Source organism: Psammomys obesus, unplaced genomic scaffold (genome assembly GCF_907164565.1).
Source record: "Psammomys obesus unplaced genomic scaffold, mPsaObe1.curated_primary_1811, whole genome shotgun sequence".
Lineage (NCBI taxonomy): Eukaryota > Metazoa > Chordata > Mammalia > Rodentia > Muridae > Psammomys > Psammomys obesus.
The window spans coordinates 31,034,281-31,053,114 of NW_026585504.1; the positions used below are offsets into that span (position 1 = coordinate 31,034,281).

The window sequence follows — 18,834 nt, forward strand, 5'->3', positions numbered from 1 at the left end:
TTTTTTTTTTTTTTCAAGAAGGAAACCTGGGCTCCAAAGGGCTGGCATAAAGTCACTGTGAGCTGGTGGCAGAGCCAGGAAATGGCTCTAAGTTTTAGCTACTAAATACACAATGGTGCAGTCATCAAGATTCCAATATAGATTTCTGGTCTATCTGAAAAAAAGGTGATTTTGCTTTGTGAATCATTCATTATGTACAGAGTCAAAAATCCTAGGGGATTATTTTTTACTCAGTTCCAGCTGGAGAGTCAGAACTCAGGGTTCAGAGTTGGCAGGTGACCCATGATGTGATAAGAATCCAACTTGTTGCTCTCAGATCTTCATTGGGCGGCTTAACTGGCAAGTCAAAGGTAATTCATAAATACCACTGCTTAGATAAACAAGATGATTTGATGGCGAAATATTAAGTACCATCCCACAGCTAAGGAAGGAAGCTTGTATATTTTCTAAAGAATTGCTCATTCCGTAGCTTCCACCAGCAGCATTGCCAAAGGCACCTCTTCCTAGCCTGGAATGTTGGTGCCGGAGGCCAGCCTTATCTTAGCAAGGCTCACAGCAAAGGGTCTTGCAGTTAAGGGACAGCATCTTATCAGCCCCACAGACTAACAGCAGCAGCACCAGATTGGAGAGTTTCCCAAACTTCAGAAGAGATGGGGACAAGACTCAGCTATGGATCTGGCTCATAAAGCAGACTTGGCTCCCACCTCCTTTCCCACTTTCCCATTCACTCTGTGTGGCCAGCTGGAGGTCATGGAGCCCTCAGCAAAGTCATTCTGGCTTTTCTCTGACTCTGTCATGGAAGCATGGCTCCATCCATGACCAGCTGGGGCTGGCTGCTATCCAGGTGTCAGGGGAGAAGGGGCTTAGGATCAGAAAAACTCCAAATCAAGCCTTGTGTTCCATCTGAAAGTTAGATGGCATCATTTCTGAGATACAAACCGGTGGATGTAAACCAGTTAGCCTAGTACCAGGAACACAACTAATTCCCCTAATACACGTTATCTAATTTTATTTTCATTCCTACCACACAGCTCAATCCCCAGGCTCCCTACGAATGGAGCTGGACATGGCTTACATATGTCTCCCTCACCTATGTATGGGCGACCCAAACAGGAATTCCATTCTGGCTCTGTGAGGCACTGAGGTATTTGAGAAGGAGTAGTCCTGCTGGTGGCAAGCACATGTTCCTGGATCGTCCTCAGTTTAAAGTACCATGGGTTCCTTCAAATCCAGCTCTACAGATGTACAGAGAATTAGGAGAAGCCACTTTAATGCATATGCCTCGTTATAGCACATTTCTTTTCCTCCAAAGAAAAGAAAGATCCTAAGCTCAAGGTTGAATTGGATGCCTCCTTTATTTTCTCACTCAAGACATCACGGAATGCTAACTCCTCAGGGATGCAGAGAGAGAATGCAGGTCCACATGAGGGGGGTTACAGAATTCTCCAAAATATTCAGGACCATCTCTTTTATTCTCAGGCTCACCCTGACCCCAGGAACACAGCACTCCTCCTCACAGCCTCAAATTCAAGCACCCCAGCCTCCCCGGCACCACCTGCATTTTTTTCTTCTTCCAGCCACATGCACCATGTTCTTCATAGAGCGCTACTGTCTGGAGATGGCTTACCCTGGGCTGAGTCTTTGCAAGAAGGGAAGGAACAACTTGCCCATTTCTCACTCACAGAAGTCAAGCCTCCCCAGATGTTTCTAGATGAATTGTAGCAGTGTACCACATGCAGCGGGAGCTCAACAGGAAGCAGTTACACACCAGCCAGAGCAGCAAGTTCAATCAGGATGAGGGTAGCCTTTTTTTTTTTTTCCTTTGTCCCAGAGAAAATGAAAACCTATACTGGTTTACCAAGAAAGATGAGATGCATAAAAATAAGCCTGTGTGTATTAGGATGTGTACAGTTGTAATCACCCTCCAAAAGCGTCTTAAATAATGACAGTTTTAAAAAAGGTGGTTAGTTTTGTGACTCTACAGTGTCATTAAGGACACAAAATATTTCCTTTACTCCCTTGACCTGCACTGGGGTCCTAGATTCTTCCTCTCTCTCTCTAACTACATTCTAAGATAGTAGCTGCTGTAACTACAAGTGCCACATCCCCATACAAACCCAGTTCATCCTTTTCAGAGACCCCTTCCTGAAGTCCAACCTAGCGGACTTCCCTTATGCCTCAACGGCTTGAAGTGGTTCATTGAGCCATCTGTAAGCCAATCACCATCAAGAAGACTAAAATTCTGAAAACCAGGCTGGACATGGTTAAAAAGGAATACTGTTCATGCAGAAGACCCACATTCAGTTCCCAGCACCCATGCCAAGTGACTCACAACTGCTTGTAACTCTAGCTTGAGGGAATCCGACACCTCTGGCCTCCTCAGGCACCCACACGTGTGTGCATGCATGTACATACACAGACACACACACATTCACATAATTAAAAATAATAAAAATGAATCTGTTTAGAAGGTAACAAACTGAAAATTTCTGACAATTGTCACTGCAGTCGGGACTTACCGGTGAGCTGGCAGGAACAGTTCACACACACATTCCTTGCTCGGTACTCCTATGCAGTCGTATTGTATTAACAACAAAGGGAGATAAGCAGTGTTACAGAACACCCATCCGGGACACAACCCCACAGAACCTGTGATGGTTACAGTCCTCTGTGGACCTCTAAAACTGTAAACTATGTATTTGGGTAAGAGGCATGTAAAAGCCACCCAAATATTACAAGCCTGCTGTCAAACACTTTTTCCTGTAAAACACATTTGGGTCGTGGATCAGATGCAACATGAAGGTTTTCCTGAAACCTGATTCAAACAAGCCAACTTCTATTTTTGAGGCAATCCAATAATTTTGAGTATGGACCAGATACTAGGTTACATTAAGGGATTATCAACTATGACAACGGTATTGTGAAAATTAATTTAATAAATTGCATCAACATGTAAACAGATGCTTGTTTTCCAAATCACATTCACTGAAGTATTCAGGGATAAAAATGGCAAGATGCGTGAGATCTGCCTTAGCTACTTCTGCCACAAAAGGGAGACGTAGGTGAAAGGAGTGTCAAATGGCAGCAACTGTTGAATCTGTACAATAGATACACAGGATCTTTACACAAGCCTCCACTTTTTTACGAGGGAAGAGATAGTTCTGGGGACCAAACCCAGGGTCTTGCATATGTAAAAATGGTGCTCTATTCCTGGGCTGTGCCCAGTGCTCTCTCTTTTTTAAAGTGTTTCAAAGTTTTACACTATTAAGTTTCCCACAGTGTTTAGAAAGTAAAGCATGGTATCTTTGCCATGCCTCCTGAAAGCTAATTGTGTCATACAGCTGGCCCTCCTTACGGCCTTGGAGCCTTTTCATCCCTCCTTCTTCAGTGTTCTCCCAGACGTTTAGATTATTGCCTCTGCTCCAACCTCACCTTCCCTACCTTCTCAAGAAGGCTGTCCTCTCCCTGAAGTCCTTCCTTATCTCATTAGTCTGTTTCTGTTTGTTCTCAGTACTCTTATCCCAACCTGAAGTTATGCCAATATATTATCATTACTGCCCATTTCCCTCCATTTAAAACACACACACACACACACACACACACACACACACACACACACACACACGAGTATCAAGTATATTTCAAACAGCCTTTCTCCAGTGCCAAATCAGCATCAGGCACTGAAAAGGTACTCAATTGTTTCAATGAATAACCTGAGGTTTTTCTCCTTTTAAAACTTCTTACCATCTCTGAGCAGAATGACTGGTACTTAATAAGCACATAACATACATTCTTATTTAATCCTCACAACAATCTTATGATGACGGGTATTATTACTACACTATAATTAAAATCTAAGGCTCACTGTAACCTTTTGCTAATGGTAAATACCCTACAGACACACTTCCGGTCACTAGCCCTGGGTCCATGGCAGGCATAAGCAATGGATCTCTGAATTCTTCCTCCAAACACTGCTCCAGACAACTACCACTCAATTAGATTTGCTCTATGTGTGATGGCTGGCTGACATTCTTACTTCAGTCAGGTATCAGTTTTAACTGTTACCCATCAACCATTCTTCCCAGGACTTACTTCTGCCTCTTTGGGAAATGCAAAACCTAATGAGGTACAAATAAACCTCAACTATGGTAAACAATATTGCCAGACCACTGAAGCCAGTGAGCCTCCTAAAGGTTATTAAATAGCACTGCCTGTTGCCAGCATATTCTGAGGTTTGGCATGAAAGGGATGGGGGTGGGGACTGCCTTGTGGGGCCCTCTGTCTCTATTCAACTACAGATCAGAATTTCCAGCTCTGCTACTCAGCCTCCCGTACCCTTTCGCCAAAATCACTTAATAATCACAGACACGAAGCAGGAATTGGGGGTCTGTTTGCAGTCCAGGCCTAGCCTCTATTGTGTACCCCTGAACAGGCTGCTTCTCCTCCTGCCCACCTCTGAAAAGTGCTCTGACAGCTCACCCGGGACTTTCCTATTCTGCCCTCAGGTTCAAGGTCTGCTTGCAGAGCTTCTTGCTGTGTGTGTAATCTTGGGCACAGACAAGGTCTCCTGGAAATGTTTACAGAAAGACAGGAAAGAGAATCATACTGAGAGGAAAAGAGCAGTCAGTGGGCTCTAGGGATAGGCAGACTGTATTCTGTGTATAAGATCCCCATGACAGAATTAGGAGTTACCATAACTTCTGGTGTGTTTCTCCCCTTGGCAGCAACCCTGTGAGAATGCAGGGCTGTGAGCAATGGACCCAAAGTTCTGCTGCTCTCTAGCTAAGTTAAACTTTTTCACCTTGGTAAGCTAAGCTCCCTGCGCCTGCATTTCTTTCCTTAGTGAGTGTGAATAATTGCGATATTAGGAAGCGTTCCTGCAATAAAGTGAGAAGAGGGCGTGCATGCAGTGAGTCCTCAATGGCGTTAACGATCAGCATTATATAGGTTATACACCTCAGGGTGGAGGAATTCTGTTATCAGGTAAAATACCGGATGAACACAAAGTGAATAACTGAGGTAGACTCAGCTCTCCACTCCTTCCATATCTAGCTCCTCTTTCTATACTTTGATTGGCAAGGGTAGCCTAGCACCCTTCAATGTTAGATGTTATACAGAGGGTAAGAGGTGGTGAGACTCCTAGACATTCTACTTTTTGTAAGAACATACAAAATCTAAGTTTGATGAGGAAATATGTATGTATACGTATACTATATACACATGTACATGTTTAATCCTTAGGGCACCCATTTGAAAAAATTTTCAAAAGATACAACCCAAACACAATAGATAAAATTAAATAGAATATTTAATATTCAAATAGGGACTGGAGAAATGTCTCAGTGGTTAACAGTACTTGTAGTGTCCATGTGATGGTTTAACTATCCGTAACTTCAGTTCTAGAGGATTTAATGCCCTTTACTGACCTCTGAGGTCACCAAGCATGCACCTAGTGCATAGACATACATGCAGGCAAAACACATACATACTAAACAAACACACAAACAAACAAATAAAATTTAAAATAAATATTACTTTTAGAATATTCAAATAACCTAGAAGAAAGGAAGGGGAAAGAAAAGAGAAAAACAGAACAATACTACACTGGCAGAACTTGGATTCAAGCAAATCAGGAAGAAAGCTAAACCCAAGCGATCTACACCCACTAGAACACAGAGTAAGATCAGATAAACAAAATGCAGCTACACGCTGTCTACAAGCAACTCATTCAAAATACAATGTGGGCTAGTTAAAATGAAATGTCGGAAACCATACATAGTGCAAGCACATATCAAAAGAAATCCGAAGTGGCTCTAATTAATATCAGATAAAGTAGACTTCAGAGCAAAGAAAATTACAGAGAGAGGACATTACACCACCAGCTTTCATACAATGCACCCTCTAAGGTGACATTTCCAGTGGGATGGGCAGAGAAGTGCAGGGAGAGCCCCTGCCCTACACCCCACTTCAGGAGTCTGTTCCCCGATGCTTAGTGGGGAGCAGACAGGACAGTGCCTGGAGTGCATTCTCAGGCCTTTGGCACATTCAGTTATCTTCCCCCCAACCAACTTTCCTTTCCAATTTTAATTAGCTTATAAAAAAAAAAAAAAAAGTAAGGACCTTGCTGAAAAGCTATCAGCCCAGCACTGATCATATCTTCCCTGCAGGATAAATTCTCAGTTCCTCAGTATCATGCTGTACATAGGACTCTATACCCATATTTCTTTGAAAGTATTTCTGTGTGTATGACTCTGTGTGGAGGTACTCACATGCCACCATGCATGAGTGGGGGTCAGCAGACAACCAAGGCTGTCAATCTCCACCTTCTACACTGTCTGAGGTAGGGTCTCATTGTTCTGTGCTGCTGTGTGTCTCTAGATTGCCCGTGGGCTCCTGGGAAGTCTCCTGCCTCGCTTCTAAAGGTAGGAAAGAAAGTGTCCACAGCTTACTCTGCCCTTTACCCAGACAGATTGTTTTCTAAGAGGAATTAGGTGAGAAAAAAAAAAAAAAAACAAAAAAAAAAACTTTCTTTCCTAAAATCTAATAATCAAGCCCAGAATAAGGTCCCGGATTATGTTTTTGCTTCTCCGTTTGTGGCTGGGTCTGGTTTAACAAGCACAGCAGTGGCACACACATGGTTAGCATGGAATGTCTGCTGTCTTGCCACCTAGAACCAGACCTGACTCCTCACAGCCGGCTTTACACCTCCAGCTCCATCTGTCTGACCTCTCAAATGAGTCAGCTGGTGGAGCGTATGGGAATACTGAGATTAAGGTGGCCTCAGCCCTGGGCAACAACTTCACATCTACCCAATTCCAGTCAAGATTTGGATTGCCCTTGGCCTGGTCTTGCTGTCCAGGTTGCAGACAGACTGAATCAGCACTGAGAGTCAGAAGTTAGACAGATGGTAAGATCACGTGAGTCAAAGAGGCTGGCAGTCCCTCCTCTCCCCCAACTAGCCTCCTTCTGGAAAGGCAGGCTCCAGCAGTCAGCAATCTTCTTTCTTCCCAGGCCTCCGGTTTCAAGAGTGATGAAATCTGTTATCAGGGGAGAATGTGTTTTTGTGCGTCTGAGAAATCTTGCAGTGACAGTCTCTGTCCTCAGCACTGTAGTGAGGGACCCAGCAATGGCAGCTTTGCAGCTGGAGGGAGCTTAGTGCGAGGCCGGAAGTGAAGAGCTCTTTCCTGGTGACTGGAGATTCCTTTACCTCTTTCGGCCTGTTATTTCCTGCAAAATGAGGATACTAGTGGCTGCTCTCCTGCTGTTAGTGTGAGGGTCACACGAGACAGTGTATGGAGGGCCTTCAGCCCGACAGTGCATGCAGCAACTGCTGAGTGGACAGTTTTCTTGGTTACTGCAACTAGATCAGGATCCTGCACTCCCCCCAGCAGAAACTGATCCTTTGTGTCCTCCATGATGCTGGCCATAGGGCCCCACTCACGGTACCCTTGTTGGCTCAACAGTCATCTGATCTGGATCTACTTAGCTGTTGGTACTTCAAAAGGAACATTTAATAACACCCTTCCTTGTCTGGTTTAGTTCTGCAATGGAAAGTAAATTAGCCACGTAGCCATCAGGATCCTGGAAACACATGGTCCCTAATACTGTCACACCTTCCACTTGCATCTGCAACTGATTAAACATGAGGATCTGTGAGATCCTCCCTAACACTACGCAACAGTCTCACTCAAACTCCAAGTATATCAAGATGGAATGACTTGGAGATAGACTGGAAGAAAGAAGTGCACTTTATTTCATCTGACATAATTTAAGATGCCATTAAGTCAGAAATGCTTTTGAGGATCTAAATGGCTCTCACTAAAACCTGCAATCTGAATATCTAAGTGGTACTCTAAAGAAGTGCTTTTCTTCCAGAGGGAAAAGATCCATTAGAACGAACATACACTAAAGCCAGTGTAGATGAATGAATGAATAATAAATAAATAAATAGCATTGCTCTTTGACTTGGGGAGTTCAGTTACTAAAGTGCTTGCCGCCAGGCATGAAGACCTGAGTTCGATCCCCAGCACCCAATAAAAAGATGGGTATGGCGGCACACACTAGTAATCCCAGAGCTCAGGAAGCAGACAAGGGTGGATCTCAGGACCATGGCAGCCATTCAACCTAGTTCAATCAGTGAGCCCTGGATCCTGATCAAAGGCTTTGACTAAAAATACCAGATCGACAGCTCTGAAGAAACAACATCTCAAGTTGTCCTCTGGCTTCCACATACAAGGGCACACATGTGCATGCGCACCCATATGAAGACAGGCTCCCCACACATACACACAAGATGAATGCTCCGACTGCAGCAACAAGAAGGTGCACTCCTTAATGGTTGATGAAATTCTTCAGATGAAGAACTTACCCTTGCCTGACCAAATGTGGGTGGTGCATTTCCCTGTGGTCATTTTTTTCTATTCTACTTTTCTATCTTGCTCAACCAGCATCTCCATCTCTCTACCTTCTTTCTACAACCCACCTACCACATTCTCAGGCCACCATGGTTCCTCATCCTTTCCCTGGGGCACGAGATAGAGTGTGTGGTCCCAGACCAGAGTAACTGTTCAGTGATGGACACGTGACTCTGGGCCAGTCACAGCTAAGCAGACTCAGCAACAGAATTTTTGTTTGAATTATCAGGGGAGCCAACTTGCCCCTTTTTCTTCTCCAAAGCTAAGGTTTCTGTAGCCAGTTTATAACCATGTGTAAAGCAAAATTCAGAGGAGATAACAAGCGAGGGTCTCTGCATCTCTGAATCAAAGCACACTGGAAGCCAGCCCCACTCATAACCTTGAGGCAGTAAACTCACTTTGCTTAAATTGGTTTGAGCTGCATCTGTAACCTGCAGAGTCCTGATATGTAAACTTTAAACAGAAATGCACTTAATAAGCAGCAATTTTACAGCTTCTCAGCTTCAGGCAAATTACTTGTGGTATAAAGACAGCACATTGGGTTCCCAGAACACCTTTTCACCTGCCTTGACTGACCTACTGACTGCTGGCTTGGATGCCAAGGACCTCACTGAGGGACCACCGCTCAGGTAAAAGAGGTTCTGGTTAAGAAAAAATAAATAAAAGAAAACTCTGGTTCCTCAAGGCACTTTTGCTTCTGTCTGGGTTACTCCTTGGCCATGAGAACTCAAGAAAGTACTCTGCGGTGTTGTTTTCTTCTTGAGAAGCGGCACTGGGTGTGGAGAAGGCAGTACTGCGTGCACGGTGCTCCGAGTCAAGTGAAGCTGCGCACCGCCAGTCTATCTCACCCTCAACTAGCCAACAGGTATTCTGAGCTATGCAGCTGATCTGTAAACTAGAAAGAAATCATGGTAGTATGGCCCAAGGTGGTTTTTGAGGATCAAATAAGACAGGGTGTACAGTGTTACACAAGGGAGCTTACATAAGGTCAGCTGAATGGTGAGCTACAGTAGTTGTGATACCAAAGGAGAAAGAGTATCAAAGACATCTGTAAAAACCAAAAAGTACTCTGCTGCTGCTAGGTCTGGCCTAGTCACCTCTCCTAAAGCAACTATAGTCAGAATTATTGTGAGGGATAAAAGCAAGAAGCTCAATGGAATTAAGATACCTGATAAATTACACTCAGTCTGGAAGGAAGGGGGTAGAGAGGGAGAAGAAAGGGAGAAAGGGAGGGAAAAGAAAAAGAGGGAAATAGGGGGAAAAAAAAGGAGAAAAAGGGGCACCAAGAAGGTACAGAGATGAAAATTCTACTGCAGAACTGCGATTTCTATCAATAATTGAGCACATTTCCAAGAAGTATGGGAGGGTTTCAGAGACACTGCTGAATTGGGTTGTTCATGGAAAATGCTATCAATAGCAACCTGTTAAATGTTCTGGAGGCCTGGAACTGGTCCCAGGCTATGCACAGTCAGGCCCTGCTGAACTTTTCCAGAGTTCCATTTGCAAAGAGCCTAAGCAAAATCCCCTTCCCAGCTTTCCAGTTTAACAAACTTCACTGACAGCATGCAAACATACTTACTTCTCTGTGGATGAGGCATTTCACTTTCATGACATGGTGGCTGAAATTTCCAGGAAACTCAGCCTCGAAAGCCACCCTGTCACCACTGGCACACCTCGGCAAATGAAGGGTGCTGGGTTTCCAGCAGGCTGCTAACAGCAGAGAGATAGTTTCAGGAAAATCCAAAAGAAAAAAAAAGTGTCTCCCTGACTAAAGAGGCTTTGGTTCCTTTTTAGTTTCACACACACACATACACACACACACACACACACACACACACACACGGCTAAAAAGTACCCTCCACAAACATATAAAGGGGCCACTTTAAATCACAGAAGTATTGCTTAATGTGGAAAAAGTTCATGCTTGAAAATCAGGTCCATAAAATGGACCAACTTCAGAGAGAGGCTTAGAAAACAGCCCCATTTGAAGCTGCAGAACTCAGCTCAGGAAAATAGATGGACTGTTCTCGTCTCTTTCCTAACTGCAGCCTGTATGCCAGCCATGTGTATTTTGGATTCCTTCCCACCCTACCATGATTTCCTGTCAAAGTCTGGGTCCCATGGTAACTGGGGAAATTTGGCGTGCTGGCTCCCTGCGCAATGGCTGGCCACAGAGGGAATGCCAGGCGGGCATCTCCTTCTCAGCAAGCATGTTTCCTTCTTCCAGCCCTGTACTACAGTGGTGTTCTTTCTCACAAACTCTTCCTAATAAAGTATTCATCTTTCTACACACATCGACTGCCTAACCTCTCTTGCTCACCTGGGAAAGAAGTGAGTAAGAAGGCCTTTGCCTTTAAAACGTCACGGGTGGAGCGGGAGTACTATAAGATCTCAGAAACACATCAAAGGCATGCCAGGTAGCAGACGATCCAGCAGATTAGCAAGAGCACAGTTTCACTTAAGGGTGGGCAGAAGTCACCCTGAGAAATGTCTTCTTGGGTGAGGAGTCTCAGGGACACTGACATGAGTCACACTTTGTAGTTTTTTTTTTTTAATTTCCCCCAGACCACAGCCCAAATGATACAGCCTCCAGGACCATGGGAATCCCTGGCCCCAACCTGGCTTACTAGCCATAGTCTTCCAAATGTCCTACATAGTCTGCACCACAACCACCTACTGAATGAGTGCCTTCGGCTTAAAGCTGATCACAAGCCACTGCTCTTGACACAGCACTTGACACTCTGTAAGTGTAGGGAGGGGGTTCTGCCGATAGATCCCAGCCTTGGACTCCATCACTGCCTGAATGCCCTGTCACCTGCACAGTACCGCCTGCTTCATGAAGAAAACAGCATAAAAACCACTCAGATTAATACCTAATGTAGAACATGCATCAAATAATCTTACCCCCCCCAAAAAAAAATCCCTTGCTCTCACCATCATCTTTAAACCCTGTGTGGCAATCCCTGATGCACCACGGTGATGCCCAGGGAAGACAGAGCGACTTAGAAGTCAAACTACTTCCTTAAGGTCATCCAACTTTTGGATGATTACCCAAAATGCTTCATTGTGGGAGCAGACAACATGGGCTCCAAGCAGATGCAGCAGATCCACATGTCCCTTCAAGAAAAGGCCTCAGTGCTGATGGGCAAGAACACCATGGTACACAAGGCCATCAAGAGCTGCCTGGAGAACAACCCAGCTCTGAAGACACTGCTCCCTTACATCCAGGGGAATGTGGGCTTTGTGTTCTCCAAGGAGGACCTCACTGACATTAGGGACATGCTGCTAGCCAATAAGGTGCCTGCTGCTGCTCCAACTGGTGCCATTGACCCGTGTGAGGTCACTGTGCCAGCTCAGGACACTGGTCTGGGACCTGAGAAGACCCTGTTCTTTGAGGCTTTGGGCAGCACCACTAAAATTTCCAGAGGCACCATTGAAATTCTGAGAGACGTGCAGCTGATCAAAACTGGAGACAAAGTGGGAGCCAGTGAGTCCACGCTGAACACCTCCTCCTTCTCCTTCCGGCTGATCATCCAGCAGGTGTTTGCCAATGGCAGCATCTATAACCTGGAAGTGCTTGACATCACAGAGCAGACTCTGCACACTTGCTTCCTAGAGGGTGTCCGCGATGTTGCCAGTGTTTGTCTGCAAATTGGTTACCTGACTGTTGCCTCAGTGCCACACTCTATCATCAATGGATACAAGCGGGCCCTGGCCTTATTTGTGGAGACCAACTACACCTTCCCACTTGCTGAGAAGGTCAAGGTCTTCTTGGCTGATCCATTTGCATTTGTGGCTGCTGCCCCTGTGGCTGCAGCCACCACTGCTGCTGCTGCAGCCCCAGCCAAAGCTGAAGCCAAGGAAGAGTGGGAGGAATCAGCTGAGGATATAGGATTTGGTCTCTTTGATTAACCACCTCCCAAAGCAACCAGTTCAACTAGCTAATTTTGAAAAACATGAAAATAAAGCTTACTTATCTTTAAAAAATAAAAAAAAAAAAAACCTTCAACGTGGGTATCCTTTTGTTTTCTTCCTTTTGACTTAAGAAAGATTTATAACTGTAGGCTTTTGGGCAATCATATGGGGTGGTTTTTGTTTAGTCTTAAAACAAAAATGTTAGCATCCTTGCCACTTCAACAAACATGGCAACCAGGGCACACCATAGCATCAATTCTCAGTTTAGGGAAACAGGTCCAGTCCAGGTCTCTACCCTGTAATACAGCTATTGATTTATATAATTCAGCAAATAGACCGTCTCTGAAACACAGGTTTGGGGAGGAAGGGTGCAGAACAATTGCTTTTTTCCATGCTCATTTTTCAATCAACTTGAGCATAAAGAATTGGTTTCTAGAAGGAGTCCTGAAAGCCACTGTGGGAACAATCCAAGACAGTGGTAGAACATGGAAGGCACAGAGGACAAAGGAAACAAATGCTACATAGACAACAGGGGCCTGATTCTCTGGAGCCAACATTGCCAACCAGAGACAAAACAGCTCTGCCTAACCTAGTGATACCTGTTGGATGAATTTCTTACTGTGGACTTCACATGCCCTGTCCCATTAGATTTTCCCAACTAAGTGCTGTAACACAGGCCTACGTTTTCACTTTTCACATAAAGACACTGAAGCTCAGAAGTGTTTAATAATGTTTCAAACCCTCCTGATAGTTGACGGTGACAGAAACTAGACCTCTGGGGGTACTTGAGGTGGATGCGGGGGGTTGCTGACAGGAAGGACCATTGGGGCACCTAAGCTCCTTTTGCTATTGCTATGTGCATCCTCACGTATCCTCATATATCCCAGGCTGACCTCAAACATGTAAGGTAGCAGAAGATGAGCTTGACCTTCTCATCTCCCCTCCTCCCTCAAGCGCTTCACGTGTGCCACAACAACTAGTCCAGGTAGTGCTGGGCACTGAGTCCAGGGATTGATACATAGCGGGCAGGCACTCTACCAGCTGAGCACATCCCCAGCACCGCTTTAGAGCTTGGGCATGACCTAGCTAAGTTGCATCCATGTATACCTAGGTGACAGTTCACTGGCTTCTTATGAGCCTCAGTTCAACATACAGGAAAAAGAAATACTGCTACCTCAGATTACACAGCTGAGAGCCTGGAATGGAATTCAGGTCTCCTTAAGCTGGTGCTCTTGTCTCTGTCTCTTCATCACAGTCAAAAAAGCTACACCTGAGAGTTACCTGTACCCAGATGCCGTTGACCTGGGAGCATGTGATTGGGCTCTCTCAAACATCCTCTGTGCTTCCCTGGGTTAAGGAAAAAGAAGCATGGGTAGGGCAAAGCCGTAGGCAAAGGTTGTGATAGTTGGCAGTAGCTGTGAAAGTAGAGAGGACTAACACCATCCCAAGGCAAACACCATCAGCTCCAACCCTTGGAAAGAAAATCTTCCAGCTAATGTGAATGCTCCCAAAGTGACTAATGAAAGCCTTCCATCTGGCACAGCGAGGACAAAACAACCCTGTCTTTGTTCACTGAGTTCAGAGTCACACAGGCGCTTATGCCCACGTGTCGCCCCAGACCTGAGAAGCAAGGCAACCTGAATATCCCGACTGTTCTGGGCTCTCTGTGAAAAAAGCCACTGTGGCTGGAGGAGGAAAACCTTGGTTCTCAGGTATTTTACACAAAATCACAGGCAATCACAGAGAACATCAATGGTAGCTTATAGCATGACCCAGGTGGTCCACAGCATGCTAATAAGTAGCCACCACCCACTGGGAACATACTAATTTTTAACCTCAGGTGCATTAATTTGATTTACCATAACCCTTCATTCATGACCACTTTTAATTAGTTATAATGATGTGAAATCATATCCCAAGACAACTAGGGCTAGTGTAAGCACAGACATCTAAACCACATGAGCCTCCCTCCCTGCTCCTCTTCTTTCCCCTCCTCCTAAGATACAGACAGTCATTATCTGTATGTGGCCCTCACCTTCCCTTTTAGGCTGTATTGATCTGACCTGTAATATATTCCTTCAGTACCTTTTTGCTTTAACTTTACAAAAATTGACCTTATGTTTCTCACTATAATTTTGCTAAGGTTTATCCCATTCATATTTTTTTCACCTAGCTATTCACTGCCAAGTGAGGCAACATATTTCATAAAATCAATGATTTTGCATTTCACCCTTTTGTGGTGCAGACATTGAATCATGGACCTGGCACATGCTAGGTGAGGGCTCTACTACTGAACTGAATCTCCAGCCCCAAATTTTAGCTTTAAAACACATGTGGCAAGGTACAGCTTTTGGCCTAATATTGAAAATTAAAAGACAAAGCAGGGCTAGGGTGTCACAGCTCAGAACTAAAGTATAAGTCAAGCATGCACAAGGCCCTGAGTCAATCCTGAGAGCCAGAAGAAAATATAATAAAACAGAGAAACCTTCCAAGAATTATACTCAGAAAGGAGCCTAAGCAGGACTAGCAACACCCAGATTTCTCCCCTTAATGCTCAGGATATATTTGAGTTGTACATCAGCACTGGGCCTACTCTACCAAAACGACTGATATCCTGAAAATTCAGGATACACCAGATATTTCAGTAACTATCCAAGGAAGTCAGGAGTAGTGACTCCATCTTACTGTATAGATATTAAGCAGTTACTCATTAAGAAAGACGTGGACCCAGAATCTGAATGCAGGCAATCAGTTTGCACAGTCCCGCCCTTTAGCCACTTAGAGGATGTTCCTCTGAGAGTCTATTATCAGACCAACACACATAACAACGAAAAACAGGCCTATGTTTGCACCCCAAGTGCTGATTCCCAGAACTTGACCCACGCATTAGGCCCCATCCAGCAAGTATGCCTGTGTGTAGGGGCTGAGTAGGGGAGGGGCCAGGGGTAAGGAAGAAGGGCAGCATATCAAAACATGAACAGCTCACTGAAAAAAAAGCAAACCAGTTTTAGCTGGGTCTGGAGGGAAATGAATGGCTCCAAAATAGGAGAGTAGAAGGGAAGCAGCAATGCCTTGAGGAGAGAGAACACAAAACATCTTTTGTGGGAAACTCTGACACTCGTCTTACAGGACTGAGTTATTTGACCTATCCTCAGTAGCTTGATTTTATTTTAAATGGTGCTTGTTTTTTGCATTTTTATTTACTTAGTATGTGTGTGGAGAGGTGTGCATGCACTTGTGTCAAGGCATGTGCGTGCAGTCAGGGAATAACCTACAGACTTGGTTCTCTCCTTTCACCATGCAGGTCTCAGGGATTAAACTGAGACCACCAGGCTTGGCAGCAGGTGTCTTTACATGCTCAGCCATCTCACCTACCACTGCCTACTGATTTTGACTCAAACATTCCGGATGGAAAGTAGATCTTGAAGTCTGGTGGCAATAAACTCAAATATTGCTTCTTCCACCTGCTTATCAATGAGTGACAACTCCTTGGACCAATCACTTTGACTGTCTCTAGTCCTCCGTAACAGGATCTTCAGCATGTAGTCTACAATGAGGATTCCAAGAGACAACCCACAAAGATCACTGGAATCTTCCTCATCTCCCAGAAGGCACTGGACAGAGATGACTATCCATTCAGTGTGAGTGGGTTGAGAGAACTGGACAAGATTGCTGACTACTATTCTCTTTTCCAAGGCACTCCAAGCTCCTCCTTGAGTAATGGCCTCATTTGTTACTCAGAAGAGAAGTCACAAACAAGCCTCAGATACTACCTCTAGTCAGTCTCTCTTGGCCTGGACTTTCCTGGAGTGAACACACTCAGAGGTTCTGGCATAGAACTCCGCTGATAACCACAGAGGCCAGACAGTTTCAGTCACCTACCTGCTCATCTCAATCACCTGAAGAACACTGAAGAATACTGTCTAGATCTAGACTTTCAAAAATGCATGAAATTAGAAGAGGGATGTTGGAGGTACCAACAGGACAGGGAGGGGATCAAGTGATAGCAAGAGGTGAAGAACATGGCCAAAGTACACCACAAACATGTGGAAATGCCAATGATGAAACCCAGTGCTTTGTAGAAACACTACATGCAAAAAAACAAAACAGGAACAGCATAAATATAGTCACTACCAGACATTAGAAAAAAAAATTAATTTTGGAGGAAAAAAAGAAAAATAAATATCACCCAGACATTCTATATCCAATTTTAGAGGTTTAAAATTAATATAGCCAGGTAAATAGCATTTTTAAGTGCCTCAAGATGTTCTAGAAATCAGCCAGTCCTGGGAATGGTTGGGTTAAGGGTCTCTTGTATTTTTGGAAGGAGGAAGATAAGTGTGGGCTCAAACCAACACACATGCATTCTTTCCTCTCCTCTCTCGCACTCACAGACTTAGACACTCACTGGGTCCTTTGGAGAATGAAGGCTGTGCCGACAGTGGACTTCAGCACAGGTGACAACCAAAACAACTGTTTGGTAAGATGAGTCAGAGTTACCCTTTAACCAGGAATGATTCGTCAGGCTAGGGAAGCCCACAAGAAAGACCACAGCTTGGTCAGCCTGGGAAGGTCCACAGTGGGGCCATGTTTCCCAAACGGTGACAACATTAGGGATGCAATATCCTGGCCTCGTGTCTTTCCTTTTCTCGGAGGTTTTCTTTGTGAATGGTTCCTCCCTGTAGATCCAGGCATAGAAAAGAAAGAGGAGAGCAGGAGGGGTGGCAGCTGGATTCCTCTAACGTAGATGTATGCCTTGTAACAACTGTGGCAAAGATTCTTGCACATCGTACACATAGTTCCAAGTTATTTGGAGTTTATCCCAAGTGTCAGATTTGGCACATCTAACTGTGGGCAAATGAGTGGCAACTGCATTAGGCACGTGGGTACACCATACCAGCAACAAATCCTACAGAAAGAACTCTGCTCTGATTACACTATGTGACTGGGCAGTGCTGCTTACACAGCCTGACACAGCAGGGGGAAAGCAGGCTGGTGGTCAGCTGTGAGCTTCTGAAATGACAACTGTGCTGTACTTTTTATCTCTGCCATCCAGGGAGATACGAGAGAAAAGACAAGAGACCACATGGAGTTCGTGCTACACACACGTAATTTACACATTGGCTTTAAGTGCTAGCTCCCCTCCTGATTACTTTCTATCATTTAAACAACTGATCACCAACTAGACAATGTAAACAGCTCACAGCAGAGTCAAGGATCCCCAATGCTCTCCCTGGAAAGCACATAGGATGAAGGTGGAAACTGTAGCTTACTCCTCTTAGTACTGTATGTCAGACAACCAGAGGATGTGATACTGGAGATAAAGACTTTACTGTGCCCCATCTCACTTGAATCCTTACGAGCATACCACCAAGGAGGTTCTCCGGTACTATTCCCTTTTGTACAGATGGGAGAACTGCAGTAGAGAAATGTTAAGTTATTAGACATGTAATCTAGGCAAATGAGTGAATAGTCGTGGGTTGGACCCAGGGCCCAAGTGTGACCAGATACTCGTCTCCTCTGTTCTCTCTACAGCTCAAGAGAAGCCTCTCCTTGTCCCAAAGATGCTCCTTCCAAATTTCCCTCGGCCAAGATCTCAATAAGGGCTCTGTGTTTGTCTCAATTCTCACAGCACAGGGTGCAAAAGACCCACAGGGCACATGAGACACTCAAACCTGAAACTCTGGGACAGTTTCAGGAGTTTCTGTTGGTCACCCACGGTCTTGGTGGTTGTACCCCAAGTAGTACTGACAGGCTGGCTTTGGGCAAAAGGCCCACAAAAAGACCATACCCAGGGCATGGAAGGAACAGACAGTTCCTTGGTGAATGTGAGCTCAAAAGAAAGCTCTAAAAACAACAACAACCAACCAACCAACCAACCAACAAACAAACAAACAAAAAAACATTGATGTGACTAGCAGGCCCTTCAATAAACCAGGGAGGAGAGTCCAGGGCCTTGAAGAAGCAGACCCTAAGCCTGAGAACCCAAGTCCTAGTAACATGAGTAGCAACAGTAGCAATTTACCCCTTAGAGTGTTTAGGGGTCACTTGCAAATAGCCATTAAGTATAGGATACTGTAGCCTCTACTAAGGGAATGTGTAACAAGCTTTGTCAACACTGTGTAGCAAGCATTGTTTTATGCCCATTTTTTTTTTTTTTTTTTTACCATTTTGTTTAACCCTGGTGGAATCCCCTTGAGGTATTTCTAAAACCCTTTCACTGACAAGGGATCTTTCTTAGAGAAGCTAAGTGACTTGCCCTAGGCCACAGAGCTTTGGAAACCATAAAACATGACCTCGTGTGAAGGATCCAAAGGTTAGAGCCACAAAAATCAATGACCTTAATCTCTCCTTCCATGAATCTTCCTACTTCTGCAAACAGAGGGCTTTCTTGAGGAGCTGGGGAATAGTTAAAAACATTTAGACCCATGGAAATCCAGAAAGCCGGTGCAAGTGACCAGCTGGTGACCTATAGTCTAATGGCATGTTGTCTCACAGAACTGTC

The 18,834-nt window shown here is 44.7% G+C and overlaps 2 protein-coding genes across 2 annotated transcripts in view; one reads left to right on the plus strand and one right to left on the minus strand.

The window, feature by feature from the left end:
* The window catches only part of Abtb2 (ankyrin repeat and BTB domain containing 2), a 155,662-nt gene that overhangs the window by 121,978 nt on the left and 14,850 nt on the right, over positions 1-18,834 (minus strand). The window lies entirely within an intron of this gene.
* LOC129671029 (60S acidic ribosomal protein P0-like) lies at positions 11,394-12,326 on the plus strand. The gene is given in 1 exon segment (XM_055599675.1): positions 11,394-12,326. A coding segment is annotated over 1 exon segment (933 nt).